General features: G+C 40.7%; 1 protein-coding gene across 3 annotated transcripts in view; it reads right to left on the minus strand.

Moving 5' to 3' along the window:
* Positions 1–275: 275 nt before the first annotated feature.
* Positions 276–26,215, minus strand: part of tshz3b (teashirt zinc finger homeobox 3b) — an 84,539-nt gene continuing 58,599 nt past the window's right edge. For 2 of the 3 annotated variants that reach the window (XM_085991564.1, XM_085991565.1), the window contains one exon: positions 276–8,988. In XM_085991564.1, coding sequence (XP_085847690.1) covers positions 5,774–8,988 — 3,215 coding nt within the window. In that variant the 3' untranslated portion in view covers positions 276–5,773. The remainder of the gene's footprint in view (positions 8,989–26,215) is intronic. The other variant, XR_015078827.1, reaches the window with a different exon arrangement.

The raw sequence follows: 26,215 nt of genomic DNA on the forward strand, positions 1-26,215 counted from the left end.
TCATGTCCAATTAACACTATGCAGCTTTCTGTCATGATGCACTGTGAGCTGTCTATAATGACTTTCAGGAAGACATCACACTGAAGACAGATTTTAAAACACACAGAGCGAACAACTATGTTCTTACGTATTATAGCCAGCTTTACATATTTAGCAGGGTGACGTTAAAAATATAAACACACACGTGCACAAGTGTAAAAGGAGTGTGAATAGGAGAAAGAGACTGCGGCATAGGCGGTATGTACACTGAAGATTCTTATATATTTATGCATGTCTGCTTGTATACATCTTTTATTTATAATATAAAAACAATGAATCAATTCTTAAACATTTCTGCTGCAAACTTAGTGGCAAACCATCTCGTTAGTCAGCACAAAACATTTTCAATAAAATATCATGCTGAGACCAAAGAATTCAAACCATGTGTTGCTGTGAGTAGAATATTTAGAAAAGTCACATCATTAGTTTGAGAGGCCACTTTTGAGTTTAATATTGCTAATTCCCTCAATGTGTGCTTGAGCACAACCACAAAATTAGGTTAATGCGGTGAAAGCTTGTAGAAATTATGAAAAATAAAACCGGCCTCAATTCCACACAGACCAGGGAAAAAGTTAACAGAGAAAAATGGGGAAAACACAAGAAATCGATGCATCCTCTTTTTAATTCTACTTTCTTGACTTCTATACTCTGTCAAAATAACCCTTCAAACAAGTCTGATTGGGATCTGGCTCATCACACTGTCACCAACTCACTTTTCATTAGACTGTTACTCTCTGTTAGCCTAGCCAAGCAGAAGAACTCAAACACATGCGCAAATTAAATCGACATCCAAACTCCTCCAATATACAAAGCAATTTAAATGATATTCATTAGAGCGATGACAAGTCCTGATGAGGCTTTCAGGAGCTGAGTCCTTCAGCTTTTGCAGACTCGGTTTCATGGCCACTGAGGCGTAACCAAGGCGACTGTATGTTCAGAAAAGCTGACAATTTTACTGTGCTTCCTGACACACCTTCCTCTTCTGCAGTCAGTACTTACCCACAGATTTAAAGCAAGTGCTTAGTGTACCCTACACACTGGAGGTTTCTGCCAAAGTCTTCAGGCTTTAATATAAAGGCCACTTAATTGTAACAATACTGTGTATTCTTAAAATAGCAAAGGACTAACTTCAGATCTTTGCCTTCCAGTACAATGTTATAGATGACATATAGTTTAATTTGACTTAACATGGCTGTGCTATGAACTATTGAAAAGCGTTTGTACAGTTTGCAATAAAATTTGAACCACTGGCAGCTGACTTTTTACAAAATTTCTTCTAAATTATGAGATAAACATTTAACCTTTTTAACCAGATTTAATTTAAAGCACGCAATCATTGACAATTAGTGCTTTAATAGAACATAGAAAGATGAATGGCTAAAATGTAAATATAATAGAGAACATGCTCTATAAAATTGTTAATTTACAAAATCTTTTATATATCTTTAAAAATGTTTTTCTCAGGTAGGATGTAAAAAATATAGCTTGAGAATGGACATAACCATTACTAATATGACCATTCTGACCTGCACTGCACCAGCCAAGCAGATCATATTACTAAGACATTAAATGATAAAACATAGTAAGTTGGCTCCTGTTCTGACCCTATATATTCCCTTTACCTATACACAAGAAGAACACAACACTATATGTTGAGTACACAACTGACAAGGTACTAATCACTCAATGCTTACCCGTCTCTCCTCCGTGCCCCTTAATTGCAATTCAGGGCAGTGAAGTATCACTTCCTTCAAGTGATACTGCTTCTGTACAATGACCCCTTCTGCAAATGTATTGAGCTTGTAGCTTGTGACAATGAGAGGGTAATCACACTTAATAGTTTAAATGTCATTTTAGCTGCAAATGCCCCTTTTTTCAGGGTCAGGCAAATGGCTGGGGACATAACCTGAATCAAAGTCCCAGGAGAGAGGACATTACCAGCATTTTTAGTTAAACAGAATTATCCATACCTACATATCTCCCTAAGGACATAATGGTCAGCATTCATATTGACTAATGCATAAGTGTTCAGCAAAGTATAGTGCAATCAGTACAGGGCACTCCTCTGTAACCAATTCTTGGTCTTTGGAACCTCTACATTCTCTCAACCATGCTGATGCCTCTATCATTCTTTAACTCTTTGATAACTGACTTGCAGTCTCTGAACTCTGATATATCCAAACCGAGTGAGAGGCTGCCTCCAGAGCAGTTTGGATCATTGGATGTGTATTGTATTCTCAATCTGTGGTTGTCTTTGGTATTACAAGATATCCTATATTAATCACTGCTGTCCAACAGAATGCATAATTAATACTCAGTGCACAATACCTCAGAATGTGCAAATGTAATATGAGGTTTCACAACAGTGAAAATGAGAGCTGACAATTAAATATGTATTTACAGTGGCCGGGAATTTCCTTAGAGCTGCTCCTGCTCCGCCACTGTGACTTTGCCAGAAGTTTAATGAAAATCCCATCATTTGTTTTTCCTAGTACTAAATTTAAGTGTTTTTACACTGTATTACTTAATACAAGATTTTGAAGATATATATCTTTTGGCCTTACAGGATGTGGCTACCATTGACACTAGGTCATTTCGTTCCATTGCAAGACCCCTTTACCTATAACAGATATCATTGTGTATCCAGCCCCCTGCTGATTATTCAGTGTAGATATCCTCCATCGCTGTGGAATAACTAGATAATAACAGATTATCAGGATTGTCAAATGGGGTTTCTTCAAATGTGAAGATGGCTGCAAAGTTCAATTGAGCCACAGGCAATCTGCTAATTGCAGCAGCATTTTGTTTACAACTGAAATGATACAACATTAAAGCTCTGAACATCTATTTTTCTCTGAATGTGCAGCTATTTTTACATATACAAATGCTTGTGATATATTTTTCTTTATCTTTGTAAGTAAAAATAAGATCAATGTTAAGAGGTAATGCTTTCACTGGACTGAGTGTGTGCGGGCACAGATATACACACACACACACACACACACACACACTAAATGAATGGCATTAACCCAATAATCACCACTCAGATTGGCTGAAGTATTTACTTAAACCGACGGTATGGAATTCCTACGTTGGTTTTGTAACATGTATATTTCTTTTTATTGTATCCTGTTACATTCATACACTGTTTTTGTTGCAGTGGTCCAGAGTGCTTTCATACAATAATCGATTATGTTAACATATAAAATATTTTTCAGTAGAAAAGATGTTGACATTGTAACAAAATTTAAATAAACAATTTTAAGGAAATTAAAAAGACAATGTTGACTTTACATGGAATTTGAATTGCAACTACTTTCTGAATTTAATACTCAGGTTAATTGCAGATACTGCACCTGTTTTACATGTTTGAGAACATGGCTCAGCAGAATCCTAGAAATTGTGTAATTAAACTCTCAAATGTATAAAATAACCAGTATTCGCCTTCTAACACGTAGAGCAGATATGCACAGTACATATATCCATTGTATTCAACCAGCGAAAGCAGATGACAATCAGAAATCCATTTAAAGTCCAGCAAATACAAAATGGGATTGAATTTTTAACCCTTTCGCTGCTGAATGAGCAGGAGTTCCATACCGCTGGCACAACGAAAGCTGTGAGTAGCACTGTAAGGGTTAAGCTGATTGTGAAAGCTGTCCAGTATATACAGTGTTTCTGTTAAAAGGGGAAAGGGAAGAATCTCAGAGACATCTTGACGCTTCTTGAGCAAAAACATATCACATACAAAAACAAATGGGAAAATGGATCAAAATAAACCTGAAGTTTCAGTCAGCTTCATGGTTTCTCAACAGGTAACCATTCATTAGAGGTTGTGTTAACATCACAGTCAAGCTTGCTGGGTAATGTGAATTTTAGATTATGCCCAATTTTCAAACATAATTCATGGCCCCTTGTCATCTAGAGCTGGTGTAGTGCCTGCAAGAGAGACAGTTGGCTGGGACAGAAGTCAAGAGCATTGAAAAGATCAATATGTACAGGACATAAAATATTATTACAAAAATTGAGATTTCATGCACAAATGTTGGTAGTCTTGTTTGTTAGATACCAATCCTTTATTAAGTTATACTTTGGTTTACTATAACCACTCTGTGGTCACAGACTTGGGGCTATGCTCCTTGCTAGTTGGTTTCTGCTAATTTTACCTTAGCAGATAGCTCTCTAAGCCGTGGCATATTGATTTCTTGTTGTGAAGTGCACTGTTCAAGCTCCATTTAAGATTTTCATCTTGTATGTAGCCCTGAGCACATCATAGTGCCATAAATTAGGTAAATTGCACATTTATCACAAATGTTATTTTAAGATACTGTGTAAATGTGACGGCTAGAAGATATACAATGTGTCGGAACAAGCCAGTGCTTGGGTGGGGTTACAGCTAGGTCTCCGTTGCGCACCTGTGAATTAAGGCCTTTCGAAAGGTGCTAACCCCTAAAGTATCTCTCTGTAAGTGCTGCGGTTATCTGACAAATAATACTTTAACCAAAACCCTTGCCTGACAGGGCCATAAACCCACTCAAGCTTCAGCCAGGAATATGTAATCTTCAGTGTTAATGTGCTCATTACCTGTAGCACCTTGTATGTAGGCTATAGTGTGAAAGCAACACAAAATTATTGTAAAATGTTTTAATGTTGCAGTAGAAAAAAAAGTTATACGAACAGCCATAATGGTGTTTCATTTCCAGCAACAAAACAGGGCACAGAGTGCATTACAGTATCTGTGCTGTTTACATGCCTATTTTATACATATATTCTTGTATGGTGTCAGCTGTCAGTTATTTCTGCAAATTAACTGAAAAAATGGAGATGAACAGACTCACTCAGTGTGCTGGTAACCACGGGTTACCTTTTATATGCCAAAATATAAAGATGCAGTAGGGAATCATGGGAGAATAATTAGGCAGAACAAAACTTACCAATCAAAGGCATTCTACACATGATGATCATTAAAATAACAAGTGAGAATGCTCATAAATAAGTAAAGGAGGTTACATCATGGAATGCCTTTTTACATTTGTAGCAGGATCTCATAGCATAAACCTTTTGAAAGAATTTTGTATATTACTGTTGAAGAAATACAGTACAAGTTTTTTTTTCTAATTTTATTAACCCTTTGAGCATTGACTATTCATTTTAGCTCTGAAAATAGTAGTTAATTTCCATTAAATAATACATTTGAAAATTATATTGTGCAAAATCATCTGCACAAATATCATGGCAATGGAATTGAATAAAGACAGCTGCAGATCATTGTATTAATAATGGCTTTCAGTCAGTGATCTGAAAAATAATAATGCTGCCAATTTGTTTTTGCAACTTAATGCAGAAGTGCTTCAGCAGTGCTCAGAGGGTTAAAGGTTAAAGGCTGAGAAATACCAGCACACTTAAGTCACATGAGAAAGTGCACCAGGTTCAGTATTAAATGCTTAACTAAATTGTCCATTACGCATGCAGCTTAATGCATCTGAGCGATACACAGCAACTAAATCCAATTTACACAAAATTCCAAACACTTACCATTTTTACCCTTGTAATCAACCAGTAACAACAGCTGATTACGTGCTTCCATTAAACGCTGTACAGTTATATAAAAGAGTTCAGATCAGAGTGCTACTCTGCAGTAAATCAAGAACATGTGCCAAGAGTTGTTACAGTAGCTTTAAGGCTTCTTTCAGAGTTGTCCTCAAAGCAAACAGTTAGGTTACTAAAGTAAATGCTACTGTTTCTCCAGCTCTATAACATACAGAAGATGGTCCTCTGGTGATTTGCCGTGAGTTTTACTGAGATGCAGTTTAACTGCATGTTTACTGGCAAAAGTCCGATTACAAAGTTTGCACTGGAACGTTGTCCCAGCCTCATCGTCTTGAGATGGCAACACCGATTTTTCAGACGGCAGTTTTGCATGTGTTATCTGGCTGCTTATCTGTTCACTAGAAAGTTTTGATAAGTCTCGTAACCTGAAGCCTAAGTGTGATTCTAAATGACTGATGTAGGTAGAAGGAGTTCTGATCTGTGATGCACAATCATTACAAAAAAACACTGGATGACCAGAGTCCAGGTTTTTAAGAAATTTTGTTCCACCTGTCCTTCGAAGCTGGTACTTGACGTTGGCTAACCAGTGGCTGATTGTTGTCATGGAGAGCCCTGTAAACCTTGAGATGTGCATTCTCTCCTGTGGGCTGAGGTCCGACATAATGAATTTCCCATCTGTGGTTTGTCGCAGGCTGGCTGCAAACTGGGCCTGCAGTATGAGCAAATGCTGTGGGTTCCAGTTTGACTGCCGGCCTTTACGTTTTTGAGCTGGGGAAATCTCCTCTGGCTCCTCCATAGTGCTACCATCCACCTCAGATTTGTCTGAAATGCTCGTAGGTGTAGAAGATTTTGATGTGTGACTTCCTGTCAGGTTTTTCAGCATATCAGATATATCTGACAAGGCATTCTCGCGTAGCGGCGAGTTTGACATGAATGACACGACTGCAGATGTCTTTGCTGTTGTCACAGTGGATGAAGAAGATGTTGACGACGGGGATGTGGATGACAAAAGCACTGAACCCAAAGAACCACTTTTGTCACTCTTGGCTTTCGTCAAATCAATGGGCTGGTCACTGCTGACATGATAGAAATAACGGTCTATGGGCTCTGTTTTTTTGGCCTGCAAAATTGGTGTGGCCACAGCAGCCTTTTCTGCCAAGCTGTTACTCATTTTGTAAAGCATGCTCATAGGGTCCAGGGTAGGCAATGCAGGTTTAGCTGCTTTCCCTAAGTGAACATTCATAACGGACTGCAATGCACTTAATGGGTTTACAAAAGGTTGTTCAGGAGGGTGATCTGTAATAATAGCTGTGCTAGTGCACATACTATTTGGAGTGAGTTTTAAGGCCTCTGTACCATTCTCCAAATGATCCTTGGCTGGACTCTCTTTAGTGGTGTCTTTGTGGTGGTTGGAAATATTTTCGTGGCTTTTAGGACTGGAATCTTTTGGAGCCTCGCTTTTTTGTTGTTCTCCCGCTTCACTGCCGCATGGAGAAGGTGTTCCGTGTTTCAGTCGGGATAATTTACTTTCTGGCTCTTTAATTATTTCTTCAGTTTTGCTTACCTTCTCTGTGACTTTCTTCACTAACTCTTCCATAGCGTGGAAATTGTTTTTTGGTACAGGAGAGTTCTGGCTACTGGGTGGTGAAACTAGTGGCTGGCTCTTTGGAGATGCCATACTCTCAATGTTGCTATATGCTGATTTCAAATGTGTAGTCTTCTCTGATGAACCAAATGGTAACTTCATTATACTAGGAAGCTGGTAGGCTGCGTGAATGCTAGGATAGCCACTCCAGCTTGGAGTCCCATTCTGAGCTTTGTTAATAGCAGAGGTCACTGTGTTTTCTAATGATTTTAAGATGTCTAGGCCTCCTTTAGGATTTTCTTCCAGATCTTGTTCTGTCAGATAGTGATACTTTGAGGAAATGTCATATTTTTCCTCATCGTCACAGTTTTTCTCTTTTTCTTTAACTTTGTCCTCATCGCTTTCAGTGTCTTTTTCAACTTCCCTTTTCACTTCAATATTTAATTTTGGTGAAACACTGGCTGGGGTACTTAACGACGACGTGAAAGCGCTTGCAGCTAGAGGAACAGACTGGACTTTATCTTCTAAGACGGCTGTCACTGGCGTAGGTGTCGGTGCCTGTGGTGCCTCAACAATCTGTTTCCCTTTCTTGATTGCAGAATTGGTCACTTTAACAAAATGTCCAGTTACCATCATATGTGCAGTGAGTTCCTGCAAAGTATCATGAGAACTCCCACACTCCATACACTTGAGGATTTGAGACTTCCTTGCCTCAAACTGCCAGGCATAGCTGGCACCATTCTGGTGACCATAGCGGTTATTTGGTGTAACATAGGGGTTTGAGGACTTCTGTAGTGCATCACTTGTGTCAGAAAGAGATGTTTTTGGTGTACCACCTGTGGAATCTGGAGAACTTGGCAGCTCAAGCTCAAGCAGTGCCCTTTTTCTGGTGGAAGGGAGGACCTTTGTGGAAATTGGTGTCACGGGTTCCTTCAGAGGCACTTTTTGATAGTGTTTTGTTTTGATCATGTGAACACTTAAGTCTTGAAGGGACTCAAATGAATGGCCACAGTACATACACTTTAGCACCTTTTGAGCATCCTCCTTTCCCTCCATCTCTAGCAAAGAGCGTTTGCGGGGCTTGGACCATTTTTTAGGATTGTTATTGTCAGTTTCATTGTTTTCATCTCGATAGTGTCCAGTTTCATTCATGTGCACGGTCAACTCCACCAAGGTGTCGTAAGCAGCACTGCAGTCTTTACAGCGGAATTTGCTAGCCCCGGTAAATATGGAGCCATAGAGCTTACTGCTTTGTCTGTACAATTGTACTGTGCTGAAGAGACTTGGTTCCTGAATTAACCTGGTCTGAGAGACTTGCTGCAATGTCTTTGACATGGCAGACTGATGCCAGTCAAAGCTCCCACTTCCACAACTGCTGCTGCTGCTACTGCTGCTGCTGCTGCTGCGGCCGCCATTTGTTACCGCCCCACTTGGCTGGTTGAGGCCCAAACTCAGAGACGACCAGTAGGAATTGGATAGGATGTTGTTGTATATTGCTTTCATTTGTTCTAAACTATCCTGTACTCCTCCTTCCTCGGGAGGTCCGCTGCCCTCCTTGTTTTCGTCTTCATTCTTTATGGAGTTGCTCTCAAAGTCAGCCAATCGATCACTGGTTTCACTAACGTGAGACGCGCTGTCCATCTCCTGGCCGGAAAACTCGGCAGCTGGAGAGTCCTGGTAGCTAGGAGATTCCTTGCTAAATTCCTGCTCATTGCACAAATACTTTGAGGATGATTCTCCATCCGCACCAGACTCGTTGGCTTCAGCTTCCTCGTCCCCTAATACTGCTGCCTTCAATTCGTCTGAAACGTAGGCTGCATTAAAAGAAGAAAAAGGGAGAAGGAGAGAACAATTTTAAGTTAATTGCTGCTAGTATAGATTGAAATTAAATATGGCAAAACATCATAACTGGTAACATCTGCTGCAAAGTTAGATAGTTAAAATGTAGTGTTTCTTGGGTGCATAAAATCGTCTCTTCAAACATAATTTGCCACCTTATTCTTCTCAAGGGGCAACAGCTTGAAATTAAAACTAAATTTGAAATTAATGAAGCAAATTCTGGAGGTGGCATTCATTTCCAAAGTAATAAATTACATGTATCAACCTCAGAGACAGCAGTTCCTGTCTGTCAATTAATATGTCTTATGCTTCTTCTACCTCTAATGCATTTCCAAGCATAGACATTCACAATTTAAATTATGCAACCATTACAAATTTCTGTGCTTCAGTATTTAGTAAATTGAATATTTATTCTAAATGGTACATTTAAAAAAAATAGCTTGAAATATATAGATTGATTATCTGCATTTGGACTCCAAATTTCAAAACCTTATGAAGATTTAGAGGGCTATATCCAGGTTTGCCCTTCTCGACTTCAAAAATTCTGCTATGGAAGAACAGATGGTTGAAAAATTCTGTACTGACTAATCACTGCTACATACAGGTTTATGGAAGAATGTTACTTTCGACCCACTGACATTTAAGTGTGCATCATTTTAATCAGACTTTCACTCTGTCAAAACAGTGAAATGCATGCATGCCTGCAGATGTCAGAAATGGGTTTAGAAAAAAAGCTTTTGGAAAATATGACAATAACAAGATTGCCAAGTTTTGGTATAAGATTTGATGTTTTCATGCTGCAGTAATTTTCTTTGAATAAATTTATAAAATGCTACTGAAAACCCATGAGAGGACTGAGGTGTATGAAAATGTATGTTGTTTATATTACACAGTTTTCACACTCCCGTTTCAATTTTTCACCATTAGTGGCGATAAAAAAAAGTATCAGCACTGAATTAAAAATCATTTACAATAAAAGATCATTCTCATTGCATAATTAGTTCAATAAAACTGAACTCAGCTCGCTGGAATTAAACAAATCTCTGCATTTCACGGGCAAAATTGTGAGGGGGGAAGGAAGGGGTCTGAGTTGAACAGTTGTTTGGAAGAGTCTGTATGTGCCAACAAAATGATGTCATCATCCAATTTAAACTAGCAGAAACAGCATGTGAGAAAACAGCGATTAATCACTGCAAATACTAGCATCATGCATGAGCCAAGCAAAGAATCAGACACCTCCCCCAGAAATTGGAACAGGAACATTTTTTTGCTGTTTTGCAATAATTTTTTCATTATGTTCCAACGGCCCAGACCTGCAGTAATCATTTAGGGCATTGCTGAGAGAATTGGCTTTATGCATCATCAATGATCAAGCCATAGAACTGTACAAAGAACCAGGTCGTCATAAGATTCAAAAGCTAAAGACCAGTTTTCCATATGATTATTGTTTACAACTGGGAGACGAAATGATGATGAAAAAGTAGATGCAGATGTATTTCATACTCTAAACTCTGGTCTGAACCAGAACAGGAACTGCAATGTGCAAAACGCATCGACGAGACAGTACAGCAGCAAAAAAAAACCCAGAAGAGGCCCAGATCAGAAAACATAGTTGGGATGGTAGTTGAATTAAGCAGAAATCAGAGTAAATTTAATATTAAGGATAATTGACCTATTTTAAACCAGCACTGAATGTTACATACTGTGTAAGTACCCGTGCTGCCTAGACCATGGAAATGTCATCTGTGAGGTGCAACCGAGTAGGACTGTAGTTTTCTAACTTTTCCAGTGGGAGATCCCCTGTAAATATTGACACACTCCTGGGACCTACTGCAAATATTGACACAGTGATGGGACCATTGAAAATACTGGACACACTTCTAGGACCACTTGCAAATAGTGAGACACTCTTGAAGACCCCTGCAAATATTAACATCTCCGAAAATATTGACACACTTTTGTGACCACCTACAAATACTGACATACTCCTGGGGAATCCCTACATATACTGACAAACTCCCCGAGACACCCCTACAAATACTGGAGTACACCCAAGAGCCTCTGCAAATACTGACACGCTCTTATGACCTGCTGAAAATATTCATACACCTTGTGAAAATACTGGCATATTCCCAGAGACCTCGTGCAAATACTACCAGTGAACCCGCATCCTCACTTCTAACAAACAGTATTAGTCATCCAAAGGAAAGCACTGCTATCCAAGCAGAACAAGTTTATTAGTATATATAACAACAGATATAGTATGCTAGTAAGCAAACAAAGACAGAAATCGAATACAGAATTCTCGATACACTGTACTCGAGTTAAGTACTATGTCCCAGGCGAACAAAAGTCCGATAACCTTTTGGGTCTCCTGGGATCTGTAGACCCTAGTTTGAAAACATATGATTTGGCACTGAATGATGTGCATTGTAAAGTTATATTGATATACAAGAATTTGCTGGATTATCTTGGGGATTAGGTAGGAATTTCACAGAACCCTATCTTTTTGAAAATTTCCTGTGGGGGTTATTCACTACGTGGGTTGCAACCAAGGCTAAACATTTCCACCTACCCTTTACGATGGGGAGCAGGGGGGGCCACCCGGACTCATCAGATGGAAGTAGCCCCTCTGGATGTCAATCCAGTATTCAGACCCGTGCTCTGGTCTCTGCTCACCAGGGCTGTCTGGAGTGGGAATCAAACCCAACCCTTCCGACACATAGGGCTGGAGTTTCATTGGGCCGTGGAGTCAGGATTGGAGGCGTGTGGGGGTTTAAAATCCCGAAATCGGCGGTCCCGAACCCATCCCGCCTCCAAGCCAGTTTCAAAAGAGGCGGGTACCCGCCCCGCACTGGGACCCGCCTCCCCAAGGCGGGAAGGGGATTAGTGCCAATTAACTGCCTGTTAACAGATAGTTAACAGGCAGTTTTTAGCCTAATCCCTATTTTCATTGTTGAAATGTGGGATTCCCAACAGCTCCAAACCACGCCAAGTTAGTGAGGTGGGCCGTTGGGATGAAGGGCTTGGAGGGGTCGAGATGTCCGGTGTTCAGGTGAGTGATGGGTGCATGAATGCAGAGGTAAGTGTGTTTGGTCTGTGTAAAGTGTTTAAAGAAGTTCTACTAACCCTTACTTACCTTTACAGCCTTCCTTCCTTCAGGTCTCGGGAGTCCCTCATCTCACCGGCACAGAAAGCGGAATGGCCGCCAACTGCCAAAATCTGCAGCCTCTGCTTTCTGTTCTGGGGAGATCACTAAATCATCCTGAGAGGAAGGAATTAACCTGGAGTACAGATTGTCAGTGTTTGACAGCTTCAAACAGCTGTGAAACGTTGATATTTCATCTGTCAAAGGGTCTTGACAGATGAAATTTCAATCTGTGATGTTACCTGTTGCCGGGTGGCCCTTAATTGGCCTGCTGAGCCCGCTGGGCGGGCTCAACAAGGTCAATCAAGTCAAAATCGCATGGGTTGGCTAGAACTCGATGGAGGCGGGACTACAACCCCAAAAGTTGTAGTCCCGCCTCCTCAATGAAAATCCAGCCCATAGTCAGTGGTCCGGACACAAGTACTCAGTTGGATGTTAACCCAGTATTTAGCGATCATTTGCTAGTCTCCACTCGCCGGGGCTGTCGGGGCCTCAAGCTCTTCACTTTCTGACTCAGAGGCAGAAATGCTACCACTAAGCCAAAGGCTCATTCTAGGGTAGAGTCCATGGTAGGGCAAATTGTACATTGTATCTAGCTCAATGGACCAAATCTCGTTATTCCAGTTTTCTTACATTCGTATAGCATTTATACAAAGGAAATATGACTCCAAAAATGGCTGCATATCAGAATTTGTTGACAGACAAGACACATCATTTGTTACTTTTTAGATTTATATTTTCTCCTTCTTTTCCTCCTAACAACAATGCTCACCATGAACCCTCCTCTGTGGACTTAATGGCCATGAACGCCATTATATATCAACTTGGTGGAGCAGGAGAGGGCGCCCTATTGTGATCTGTCATCAGGAGGTACAATTCAAACTGAGTGAACTGGTTCATGTCTGTTTTTTCCTTTTCTCCGCCCCCCTCTGAAAAGTGAAACGTCTTAACTCCATGCGGACTCCATCCAGTAACCAGTGTGGAGAATGACAAAAGGACACCAATCGAGGCCAGTAAGTTCAAGTACCTGGCAACCCATGAGTTCAACTATACATCCTTTTGTTGAACCTACTGTTCCATCCATCTGCTTATTTTGCAAACACCCAATTTTGCACTTTTTCACACCTGGGAACAAATCCATCCGAAAGAGAAGGGATAAAGGTTTCTTCTCCCTGACAGCTGTGAAGGGCCTGAGTGTCCACCCACATCAAAGTAGATCAAGTTCCATGTAACAAAAGACCCCCTCAGAGGCCATAAAAGCAAACTGTGTGGGACTAGGAAATGGAGATGCTTTATTGGTGTATTGGGGGAGGGCTACTATCCTACATTTATTTTTATTACTAGTTTTAAAATTTTGACGCTAATTAATCAGGATAGCCCAAAGAACGTGCACAATCGGAAGAAAGCTGTCAGCATACCATTGGAGGAAAGCCGTATCCATTTACGCCTAGCATGGTGTGATTTCCACGCATGTATCAGGTGTGGAGAATTCTGTTTTGTTGTAATAGGAAATGTTAACACGTTCTCCCTTCATCTATCCTCAGTTTATAAAAACACTGTGTGACCACAACTACCCAAGGAATTGTATATTTGCCATTTTAGATTATTAAAATTATACAGTGCCCAAGGGGAGGATGTCCCATAACCCCTCGCTGGGCTTTGGCCCTAAACTTTTCATAACATATGAATTTTGAAAGCTCTGTGAATACATCAATTTTATTGCCTAATAAATTACCGCACACTTCAAATTCTGCTGCCATTTGTCTTCTTCTTTAGAATTATGAATGAAACATATGTAATTAATAATTACACCATCACAGGGGGTTTGTAAAAGCTTTTTGAATTCTGATTTTGCAAAAGATAAACAGTGATATATTACTCTTTGTGCTACACTTGTGATAATGTATAGCATTCCGTATTTGAGGCCAAAGTAGTCAAGTGGCACTGAGCAGGCACTACTGCAGAACCTCTCATGATTTTCAAGAAAAATATCTGAAAGTAAACATCCTGAAAATACAGACTCCAGCTCCCAGAAAGCTACATATAAAAGCTTGCTAACTGTAGGACATGTAGCCAACAAGACAATAAACAGCACTGAGACATAAAAATACTGTAGGCTTTGGTGGATGCTTTAGTTGTGGTGAGGGCCTTTTAATGCAGAGCAGTTTGGAGAACACTAAAGACATGACTGCGGCCTTGTAATGGATTTCAGTGCAGTCCAGACGTGGTGTCATTTATACACAAAATGTAACCCTTTGATTACTGAGTGACTGCTCCCCTATTCAAATAACTGTACATTTATTTTCTTTATCATACTAAACGTGCAAGAAATAAGCTCTATATTATTATACTGAAAAAAACTGAGAAATGTAGGGAATATTGGAATTTTTCAGAATATCCAATGTTGTCTTGAAGTAAAACATATTAAACCTGTTATTTAAAAAAAATAAAAATTGATTAACAAATGCTGTTGTGGTTCTCAATAGGTTAAACGGTTCTTTAGAAATATTCATGACCCTTATGAAAAACGAATCTTTCTTATCCTTGGTGTGGCGGTAAGTTTTTACTTTTCTGAAAAATCATATGCTAATCTCCTTGGAACATTATTCACACAGTCCTCCCATGTACAGTGTACTGAATGCCCAGATTTACTAGGAGCAGGGTTTAGTTGTTTGTGTGTATCAGCATGAAGTAATTCACTGATTTCAAGGAACAAAACAGAGTGACTCTACTTCCACTAATGGTTTAAATCATTTTGTTGAACCAAGCATGGAATCAAATATTTTACTCAGTAGAATTCTGCTTTTCACGATTGACAAACTAATCACTAGGTTGCTAGGAAACAGAAACTCTGAATACCATTGTCATGGTTAAAAATTAGTATGATTATTGAGTTAGCATATTTTTACATAACCCATAACATTTTTTTCTAAGTGTGGAAAATAAAACTACAGACCATATCTAATGATAGAAACTACAGCCTAATTTGTTTTTTCTGTTTCCTTCTAGAAACTAACTTTCATAAAATAAACAGAATGATGTTACCGACATGCCTTAAAGGCTTTAACTCGTAACTCACACAGGGTTTTAATAATGAAACAGGATTGTCACTGAAGACCTCATGCTAGTGGAATTTCTGTCTCTTCCTAGCGCTAGCTAGAGAAAGGAGGAAGAGAACTGATGCTATTCCGGCTGCAAGTGCACTTTACAGTTAACACTGCGTTTTCAAGCTCGCGCATGGCAGCCTTGTCCTGGAGTAGATCGAGGGTGTGGAAGGCATACACAATTTAAACCTGGTGGGGTCAAATTTGAGCTCGACGCATCTGACTATAATGGTTAAGATGTTAAGCACAAGTTTGAGAATAAAAATTCCCAAACTGTTACACAAAGTCCAATGATGTAATGAATTGGACTCTACTTAATATGTAGCTAGCTCTGTGATGTGATCAAAAGCTGCATAAACTCTTTCCTGTCTACTCACAGTGTAATTATTTCTGGTGACTAAGTAGGCCTGGCACAAAATTCCTTTTTTACATGAATCCAGTGGAGACCAATTTCACATCAATTCTTAGTGCATTACATTCTTACTAAGATCAATTTGCAAAGCACATTTTAGAAGTGCACTCTGCAGCATGCAAAGGGTCTGTCTGCTGCTTTCACACTTAGTTAAAATGGACCCATTCGAGTAAATATGAATAATTCCCCCTTAAAAACAGACTTTAAAGTTCGCTGTGGGACATAAAACTGTTGCACTGTGAATCTCCACGCCTCTCTATCTAGTTTTGATTTTATTGTCTCGCTCCATTTTTCAGGTTCCCCCAATCACGCACCGACTGTAACCAAGAGGCTGGGCAACATGCTCCCAGGTCTCTACCAATGTCGCTCCACCTAGTTGTCAGGATGGTCCCTGTGGGGAAGTGCCTGGCCTCTAGTGCCAGCTCCCCACAGCAGCATCCCTAAAATTGGCAGCTCAGCAAGATGGCGGACTCTCGAGTCACATGCCATCACTCGGTGGTGCTACATCTTGGAGCTCCTGCGTACCGTTCCACCCTATTTCAATAGGAATTCTATTTAAAGGAGCAGCTTCATCCTTTTAGGGAGTTTTCAGGCAGGCTTAGTTACTGGAACAACTAAGAACAGCCTCCTCTAAAAAAAAATCTCATTTGCATTATTACAATGCAGTTTGCACAGGTTTTTAAAAAAAATTATCAATTTAATTTTCAGCACCGTCAGTGGTGGGATAATATCAGCTCTGCAATCAGTTTGTTGCATACTTTTAATTACACACCTAGTTACTTGACATTCCAAATCATTTTAGCAGGATGTTAGTGTCCCTTTAAGGCTTGAGAACTGAATGGATGGTGAACTGGTGGTAGAAAATCCTTGTTTAGAAAGAATGTTGATCAAATATTATATGATATTTAGGCAGGAAGTATGGATGACATCATTATAAACTGAAGGAAAGGGATGATTGATGTCCATTTTAAAAACCTCCATCAACCCAGATTTGAACAAAGCACGGCACATTATACTCTATATTATGTTGTAACCCTGTTTCTAACTTTATTTACATTTCTGTAAAAAGTACACCGGATACTGCTGATAAACTTTAGTTTAATTAAGAGAGCATTTGAAGTTTCATTTAATGCTTCAGAACATTTATTGGACATCAAATCAAAAGCACCTAAAATCTAAACCTACTAACATAGAATTTAGAGATAGCACATTCCATACTTCTCCCTTTCTTGTTTCCAATTTCTTGTTTATATTCATTTTAAGAAGTGACCTTACATAACAGCTTGACAATCAGAATCACACAGGAAGCAACATGAAATTCTGATACAGCAAAATTCTTTAATTCCAGTCAAATCCACATTCAGGTTTGTATTACTGGCAACCAGGGACTGCGACTTATATTCTTCTAATGTTTTGCTGCCAACTCTTGTAAAAGTTGCATCTTTGATTTTTACACCATGTAACCAATACTCCAGATTTTACAGTAATTCAAACAGTACTCTGCCTTAAAACGCTTCTGAGAAGTGACTAGGATTTGTAATAAGCAGTCTTCCCACTCAACGAGAGCCAGTCCGACTTTCTTGCTAAACAATGCCAATACCATGAGTTCTGTCTTTCTTGAAGATGCACTACATTTTTGGCACCGTTAATTTACGGAGATATACAGAAAACAATAATATTTACAATACCAACATAGACCATGCATGAAAACTATTTCATATGTTATAGTGTGGTGCCATTTTGTAGTTTGTGGTTTTGTCTAAAGATGCTGTTGAGTAGCTGTGAGTATTCAATTCCCTCAACAGCTTCTTTAACAGACTAATATCATTATACAATAGCAGGCAAAGGCTTAGACAGAGTACACTGAGCCCATAAAGCTGCAAGACACATTTACCCAACAAAAGGATTGTGCAGGAAGTTCAACATTTTAGGATCAATTCAACCAAGCTTCAGAAAAAAAGCCTCTGGTATTAATTGTTGTCAGATTTGGGACATTCATCCCATCTCCCTGGGTGCCTCTTTATAATTTTTAGGTTAGTGCTCTATTTGTAACTTTCTGGATGCAGGTCAGAGCATCGTCAGGGGCCAGGGAAGGTCTCATTATTTTAAAGAATTAACCTCTTAGGTGGCATGGTAGCAACAACACTAGATTCTTGGACTCGGATAAAAAATTGAGTCTCAGTCTCAACTGGCATTTACTCTCAAACTTTCCTTTAGGGATGAGTCTGCCAGGCTCAGACAGAATCTCTGTGGGAGGAACAGCAAACTGACTAGAGAAAGCCTGTACTGCTCAAACAATGACCCCTGGGGAGGTTAAGCAGGGCATAACCTAATGTCTGTGGACATGATCAAACCCACCTTCCAATTGAGGAGAGAAGCACTGATATGCAAATAGAGACAAACACTACCCAGACATCACCCACCCCAACAAAAGCCTGAAATATTTGTATTATTCTAAATATTAACATTAAGTTCCATTCTTATTCCTTACTGGCCAATTACTTTGATTAATGCTATCAGCAGAACTGGGCCTTTATTGGAATCAGGCTTTCTGTTCGTGGGAATCTTTTAAAAAAATGAAAATTATAATGAGGTACAGGTGTAGGTTCCTAATGACGGGTGGGAACTGTCTGGGCCGGGAACAATCACACATGCTGTTGTAGTTTACAGCACAAACTTTACCAGTTCCGGGTGGGCGTTGTTGAATTAGGTATTGGCACATGCTCTGTCTGGTCAGCCCCTACAATCACCTCAATCTAGCCAAGTGTTAATGCAGTTAATTGAATTTAAGATCAATAATGCTTAATTATTACAATTTGAGATGAATGGATTTGTGACTTGAGAAAATGTGAGCATTCCAGGAGAGGCAAGTACATTGTAGCCTTCGAGAGATCACAGAGACCTGCAATCGATTGGTGTAAAATCCAATTGACTAATGCTCTGACAAATGCGGTCACCACGTAACTGCAAATAAACATTCCATAAGAATGCTCTAACTCCTGTCACTGACCATATCCAGTCCAACACCATCCTACAATCTGCTTCAGATTGGAATGGAAAGAATGACTACTGGAACTTAAAAACAAACATCTGGTCTGAATGGGACATCTGGTTTGATGGAAATGGGAATCATTACTAACTCCTTGCTTCCCCCCTCCCCCCCACCACCCCCCAATAAACGTTAAGTTTTTGTACTACCGAGTAATACAAGGGAAAGTCCTGCTTTTGCATTCAAATTTGATTAGCAATATAGGTACAGTAATCGGTTCTGAATCGGTGAAGAGGAGGAAGGCGGTGGAGATGTCGGACTGAAAAGGAGGAGTGGAGCCATAGAACCCAAGATCTCCAAGTTAATAGACACGAGAGTAGACCTGAGGGACAGCGAGAGCAGCGGCTGCAAATAAAGGTAGGCCCAAAAGCACGGAGGGAGCGTGAGTGTCAGGGAGTGAGTTAAGTGATGTCAGTGCAAGGGAAGGAGCTGATTGGTGAGTAGTTGGTGATTTTTAAAAAAGTTTTAAGTTTATTTCTGTTAACTAACTTCTTTTTTTAAGTATAACTTAATAGTTGAATAAATAAAGGCATGGCAGGGCAGCTCGGTCCAGCGGAATGCACATCCTGTGCCAGGTGGGGACTCCAGGACGCTTCCCATGTCCTGGACAACCGCGTTTGCAGGAAGTGTCATCAGCTAGAGGAGCTCGAGCTCCGGGTTTAGGAGCTTGAGCAGCAGCTGGCGTCACTGCAGTGCATCCACGAGGCTAAGAGCTACGTGGATAGTACGTTTCAGGAGGTGGTCACCCCGCAGCTAAGGAGTGCGCAGGCAGAGAGGGAATCGGTGACTGCCAGACAGAAGAGGAAGACCAGGCAGGTAGTGCAGGAGTCCTCTGAGTGCATCTTGCTCACCGACCAGTATTTTGTTCTGAGTACTGGTGAGGGAGATGGTTCCGCTGGGGATTACAGCCAGAGCCAGGTCCATAGCACCTCGGGTGTCTCAGCTGTACAGGAGGGGGAGGGGGGTGTGGAGGAGAAGAAAGGGAAAGCAATAGTGGTAGGGGATTCAATAGTTAAGGGAGCAGACAGGTGTTTCTGCAGCCACCGACGTGACTCCAGGATGGTATGTTGCCTCCCTGGTGCCAGGGTTAATGATGTCACTGAGTGGCTACAGAACATGCTGAGGGGAAAGGGTGAACAGCCAGAGGTCATGGTCCATATTGGTACCAACGATGTAGGTTGAAAAAGGGATGAGGTCCTGCAGGCTGATTTTAGGGAGCTAGGAAAACGATTAAAAAGCAGGACATCAAAGGTAGTAATCCCTGGATTACTCACGCTGCCACGCGCAAGTGAGTATAGAAATAGGAGGATAGAGCAGATGAATGTGTGGCTGGAGAGATGGTGCAGGAGGGAGGGCTTCAGATTCCTGGGGCATTGGGGCCGGTACTGGGGGAGGTGTGACCTGTACAGGCTGGACAGTTGCACCTCAACAGAGCCGGTACCCATATCCTCATGGGGAGGTTTGCTAGTGCTGTTGGGGAGGGTTTATACTAAGTTGGCAGAGGGATGAGCACCAGTATGTAGTATTAGAAAGGAGAAACAAAGGGCACAAAGGATTGGGAGAGACGGATAGCACTAAAGCAAGTAATAGTAAGAGGTGGGGTCAGACCAAGCGCGAACACAGGATGGCCTAAGATAGGTTTACAGTGTATGTATGTGAACACACGAAGCATAGTAAATAAGGTTGGTGAGCTGCAGGCACAAATAGCCACATGGGAATATGATGTTGTGGCAATAATGGAGACCTGGCTTAAAAAAGGGCAGGATTGGGTATTAAATATTCCTGGATATAAGGTGTTCAGGAAAGATAGGAGGTGGTGTGGCAGTATTGGTTAAGGAGAATGTTACAGTGCTGGAGAGAGGATGTCCTGGAGGGGTCAAGGACAGAATCTATATGGCTAGAGTTAAGAAATAATAGAGGTGCCATTACACTACTAGGTGTATTCTATAGGCCACCAACTAGTGGGAAAAATATAGAGGAGCAAATCTGCAGGGAAATTACAGAGAGAACTATAGAGTAGTGATAATGGGAGGCTTCAACTAATATTGACTGGGATAGTAATAGTGTAAAGGGCAGGAAGGAGGAAGAATTTCTGAAGTGTGTTCAGGAGAACTTTCATGATCAGTATGTTTCCGGCCCAATGAGGAAGGAGGCATTGCTGGATCTGGTTCTGGGGAATGAGGTAGGTCAAGTGGAGCAAGTGTCAGTAGGTGAATATTTAGGGAACAGTGATCATAGTATCATAAAGTTTAGATTTACTATGGAAAAGGACATGGAGCAATCTAGAGTAAAAATACTTAATTGGAGGAAGGCAAATTTCAGTGGGATGAGAACTGATCTGGCCCAGGGTAATTGGAATCAAAGATTCACAGGCAAAACTGTAATGGAAAAATGGGCTGCCTTTAAAGAGGAAATAGTTTGGGTACAGTTGAGGTACATTCCCACCAGAGGGAAAGGTAGGGCAACTAAAGTCAGAGCTCCCTGGATGATGAAAGATGAAGCAGAAAAAGAGCACGTATGACAGATGTCAGGTCGAGAATACATCTGAGAATCAGGCTGAATATAAAAAGTTCAGAGGAGAAGTGAAAAAAAAAATAAGAGGGGCAAAGAGAGGGTATGAGAATAGAATGGCAGCGAATATAAAAGGGAATCCAGAAGTCTTCTATTGGCATATAAATAGTAAACAGGTAGTAAAGGGGGGGGGAATTAGGGACCAAAAAGGAGACCTATGCATGGAGGCAGAGGGTATAGCTGAGGTACGCAATGAGTACTTTGAATCTGTCTTCAAAAAGGAAGAAAATGCTGCCATAGACATAGTAAAGGAGGAGGTAGAGGAGATACTGGATGGGATAAACATTGGTTAAGGCGAAGTACTAGGAAGGCTGGCTGTACTTAAAAGTAGATAAGTCACCAGGACCGGATGGGATGCATCCTAGGATGCTGAGGGAAGTGAAGGAAGAAATTGCGGAGGTACTGGCCATAATCTTCCAATCCTCCATAGAAATGGGGGTGGCGCCAGAGGACTGGAGAATTGCAAATGTTACACCCTTATTCAAAAAAGGGTGTAAAGATAAACCCAGCAACTATAGGCCGGTCAGTTTAACCTCAGTAGTGGGGAAGCTTTTAGAAACAATAATCAGGGACAAAATTAACAGTCACTTGGGCAAGTGTGGATTAATTAAGGAAAGCCAGCACGGACTTGTTAAAGGCAAATCATGTTTAACTAACTTGATCGAGTTTTTTGATGAGGTAACAGAGAGGGTTGAGGAGGGCAATGCGGTTGACGTGGTGTACATGGATTTCCAAAAGGCGTTCGACAAAGTGTCACATAATAGGCTTGCCAGCAAAGTTGAAGCCCATGGAATAAAAGGGACAGTGGCAGCATGGATAGGAAATTGGCTAAGTGACAGGAAACAGAGAGTAGTGGTGAATGGTTGTTTTTTGGACTGGAGGAAAGTATAAAGTGGTGTTCCCCAGGGGTCGGTACTAGGACCATTGCTTTTCTTGATATATATTAATGACTTGGATGTGGGTATACAGGGCACAATTTCAAAAGTTGCAGATGACACAAAACTTAGAAGTATAGTGAACAGTGAGAAGGTCAGTGATAGACTTCAAGAGAACATAGACAGGTTGGTGGAATGGGCGGACACGTGGCAGATGAAATTTAATGCAGAAAAGTGCGAAGTGATGCATTTTGGAAGAAGGAATGAGGAGAGGAAATAAAAACTAAAGAGTACAATCCTAAGGAGGGTGCATGAACAGAGAGACCTAGGGGTATATGTGCACAAATCATTGAAGGTGGCAGGGCAGGTTGAGAAAGCAGTTAAAAAAGTTTACAAGATCCTGGGCTTCATGAAAAGAGATATAGGGCAGGATTTTAACTCAGGAGTCGGGTAGGAGGCGGGACTACAACTTTTGGGGTTGTTGTCCCGCCTCCATCGAGATGCAGCCAATCCACATGATTTTAACTTGATTGACCTTGTTGAGCTCAACAGGCCAATTATGGGCCACCCAGCAACAGGTGACGTCACAGACTGAAATTTCATCTGTCAAGAGGTTTTGACAGATGAAATATCAGCGTTTCACAGCTGTTTGAAGCTGTCAAACACTGACAGTCTTACTTCTAACATGAGTCCTTCTCCACAGACTCAGTTAGAAATCTCTCCTGCACAGAAAGCTGCAGGCTGTCACTTTTGACAGTTCGCAGCCATTCTGCTTTCTGTGCCGGTGAGATGAGGGACTCCCGAGACCTAAAGGAAGGAAGGCTGAAAAGGTAAGAAAAGGTATGTATAACTTCTTTAATCACTTTAGACACACCAAACACACTTACCTTTGCACTCATGCACAAATCACTCACCTGAACACTGACATCTCGACCCCTCCAAGTCCTTCAACCCGACAGCCCGACTCCTCTAACTTGGCGTGGTTTGGAGCTGTCGGGAATCCCACACTTCAACCTTAAAAATAGGGATTAGGCTAAAAACTGCCTGTTAACAGGCAATTAATTGGCACTAGTCCCTTCCCGCCTTGGGTAGGTGGGTCCCAGTGCGGGGCGGGTAACCGCCTCCTTTGAAACTGGCATGGAGGCGGGTTTAGATGCGGGATGGGGTCGGGACCCCTGATTTCGGGATTTTAACCACCCCCCCCCGCCTCCAATCCCGACTCCACGGCCCAATGAAAATCCTGCCCATAGAGTACAAAAGCATGGAAATTATGATGAACCTGTATAAAACACTGGTTCGGCCTCAACTGGAGTATTATGTCCAATTCTGGGCACCGCACTTTAGGAAGGATGTGAAGGCCTTAGAGAGGGGGCAGAAAAATTTTACAAGGGAGTAGCTAGAGAAAAACTGTTCCCATTGGCGGAAGGGTTGAGAACCAGAGGACACAGATTTAAGGTGATTGGCAAAAGAACCAAAGTCAACATAAGAAAAAACTTTTTTTAACTCAGCGAGTGATTAAGATCTGGAATGCACTGCCTGAAAGGGTGGTGGAGGCAGACTCAATCACAGCTTTCAAAAGGGAGTTGGATAAGTACTAGAAAGAAAAACATTTGAAAGGGCGGGGGAGTGGGACTAGCTGAGGTGCTCTTGCAGAGAGCCGGCACAGGCTCGAAGGGCCGACTGGCCTGCTGTGACCATTCTATGATTCTAATCATAACTTTAACCTTCGTGAAATATCTAACCCTTTGTGTATCGAACTTACGTGGCACTTTGCTGAACAGGAATCTACTTTACATTCTCGAACACCCACTAGAATATTTCATAACATGCTAATTAATAAAAGAGAGGAGTGAGTACGAAATAAGGAATGCTACTTTTACAAATATTCTCTAAATACCTCAAAATGAGCCCTAATGTGGTTATGCTGGATTTTCTATAGCAGAACACTGGATGACTTTGTATAATTTCTTAAAGAGAAGTATTAGTCTCGGAGAAAAACTATAGTCCTGGCCAACAGTGAACCTTTTAGCAACAATGTTGTCCCAGATTAGCCTCCAGGAAGGATTTCTATCCTGTAATAGTAGCTCATCATTATCTGAGTGTTTCTTTTTTTCCAACCTGGCAACTGAAATCATGGGATTATATCATGAAGGAGACATATTTCTGATGTTAAGTACTTCCCTTTTAATCCAAGTGATCATGCAGCACTTCCAGTATGCACACTGTGTCTGGATATTATGAAATTGTTTCAAATTATTTCTCCAATGTACTGGAATTCCTCTAATACACTGCAAATTACTAGAGGTTCACAGAAAATAGTAACATTATAGAGCAGTTTAACACTCGGAAGGCCATACAGTGTTAAAGTGATCTCCTAAAAATGGCAAGAGATCTAGGGGGTGAAATTGGTCACGGGGATAACGCAAAACAGGTGAATGTGAATTGGCGGTCCATTCTACACCCCGCCCGATTTTGTTTTCGAATGAAGTCAATCCAAAAGAAAATTGGGCATAGTGTAAAACAGGTTGCTAGAAACTTTTAAAACAGCTATCTATAACTTTTTACTTAAAATTCCACAATATATAGAATATCATATTGTATAACAGGCACTGGAGGCTGAATTAAAGGCAAACTGAATTTTGGGTTCAGACATATTAATACATTGTTCAAAATTTGACTCATAACTTATGATTCACTCCAGGGTTCTATCATTTTATACTTTTAGCCAAATTCTTTTAACAGTCATATCTGTTTCAAGTGCCTTTCACTCTTCCCAGAATTCTACACAGAGCAATATTTAAATGAACTAAAGTATTAAATCTAATGTGCTATTAAATTGAAACTTCTGTCCAAGCACGGATATAGTCCAATCGCAACTGGGATACAGTTGTCATAATCTTAACCAAAGGCAAGGGGTTAAGGAGTTAATATCATATAGGACATTTTTCTAAGGTTATCAATTACTATAGTGCTGTGGTCATCTTTGACTTAATTTATTGGCGATGTTTTGAAATGACTGAGAATTCTGAAGCCACAGGACTGCTGAGCAAGTTCATGCTTAATACACCAGCTTTAAAATTGAGCATGTGCAAGCTAATAAATGGAATATCATCTATTTAATGCTATTAATATATCCACATGCTTGAAAGAAATGTATGTTGCTTTTGTACATTTAGTGCTACAGCCCAGATCCCAACATTATTTATGTAGGCTATACAGTCCCAGCTCTCTAAGAATGTCATTTGAAATATATTGCTTTGCTCAGGAGTGGTGTACGCACACGCATTAAAAGCCTTTGAATCAATTGTAGCAAATGCATTAAAACTTCATTAGAAAATACAATAAAAGAAGCTTTCTGACTATCAACTCCCCATTTTTATTAGGTTTCTACAAACAAGAGTTTTCTCCTGAATGGCTACAATCATCTCACTGTGATCTGCTCTTATAACAGTATCTGCTGTGACGCTCACTATTGTGGCCATTTCTTCACAGCAGCCGGCCTATAAATTGTCACTGTGTGGATATATAGTATAGCTGGTCTTTTACAAGTCACAGTAAATAACAAGCTCTAGTTCTGTATTATTTAAGAAAATGTCAAGTCCTATGTTGGAAATCTATAATCACCGATAGTGTTGCTTGCATTACTGCATGCTCAGTGCAAAAGTATTATACATTTGGTGTTGACCATATAGGCCTCGGTTTTCCATTGGATGTTGTGATGAATTCTTGCTGATGGTACCTCCAACAACCAACCAGCTGGTGTATTTCACACTATGGTCAGTAACAGATTAAAATATTCAGGCCTCTTTTTTTAATTCGTTCCTGGGATGTGGGCGTCGCTGACAAGGCCAGCATTTATTGCCCATCCCGAATTGCCCTTGAGAAGGTGGTGGTGAGCAATCTTCTTGAACCGCTGCAGTCCTTGTGGTGAAGGTACTCCCACAGTGCTGTTAGGATGGGAGTTCCAGGATTTTGACCCAGTGACGATAATGAAACGGCGATAAATTTCCAAGTCGGATGCTGTGTGACTTGGAGGGGAACTT

The sequence above is a fragment of the Somniosus microcephalus genome, chromosome 6 (assembly GCF_052327205.1).
Source record: "Somniosus microcephalus isolate GS21.2 chromosome 6, FLI_Smic_1.0, whole genome shotgun sequence".
Classification (NCBI taxonomy): Eukaryota; Metazoa; Chordata; class Chondrichthyes; order Squaliformes; family Somniosidae; genus Somniosus; species Somniosus microcephalus.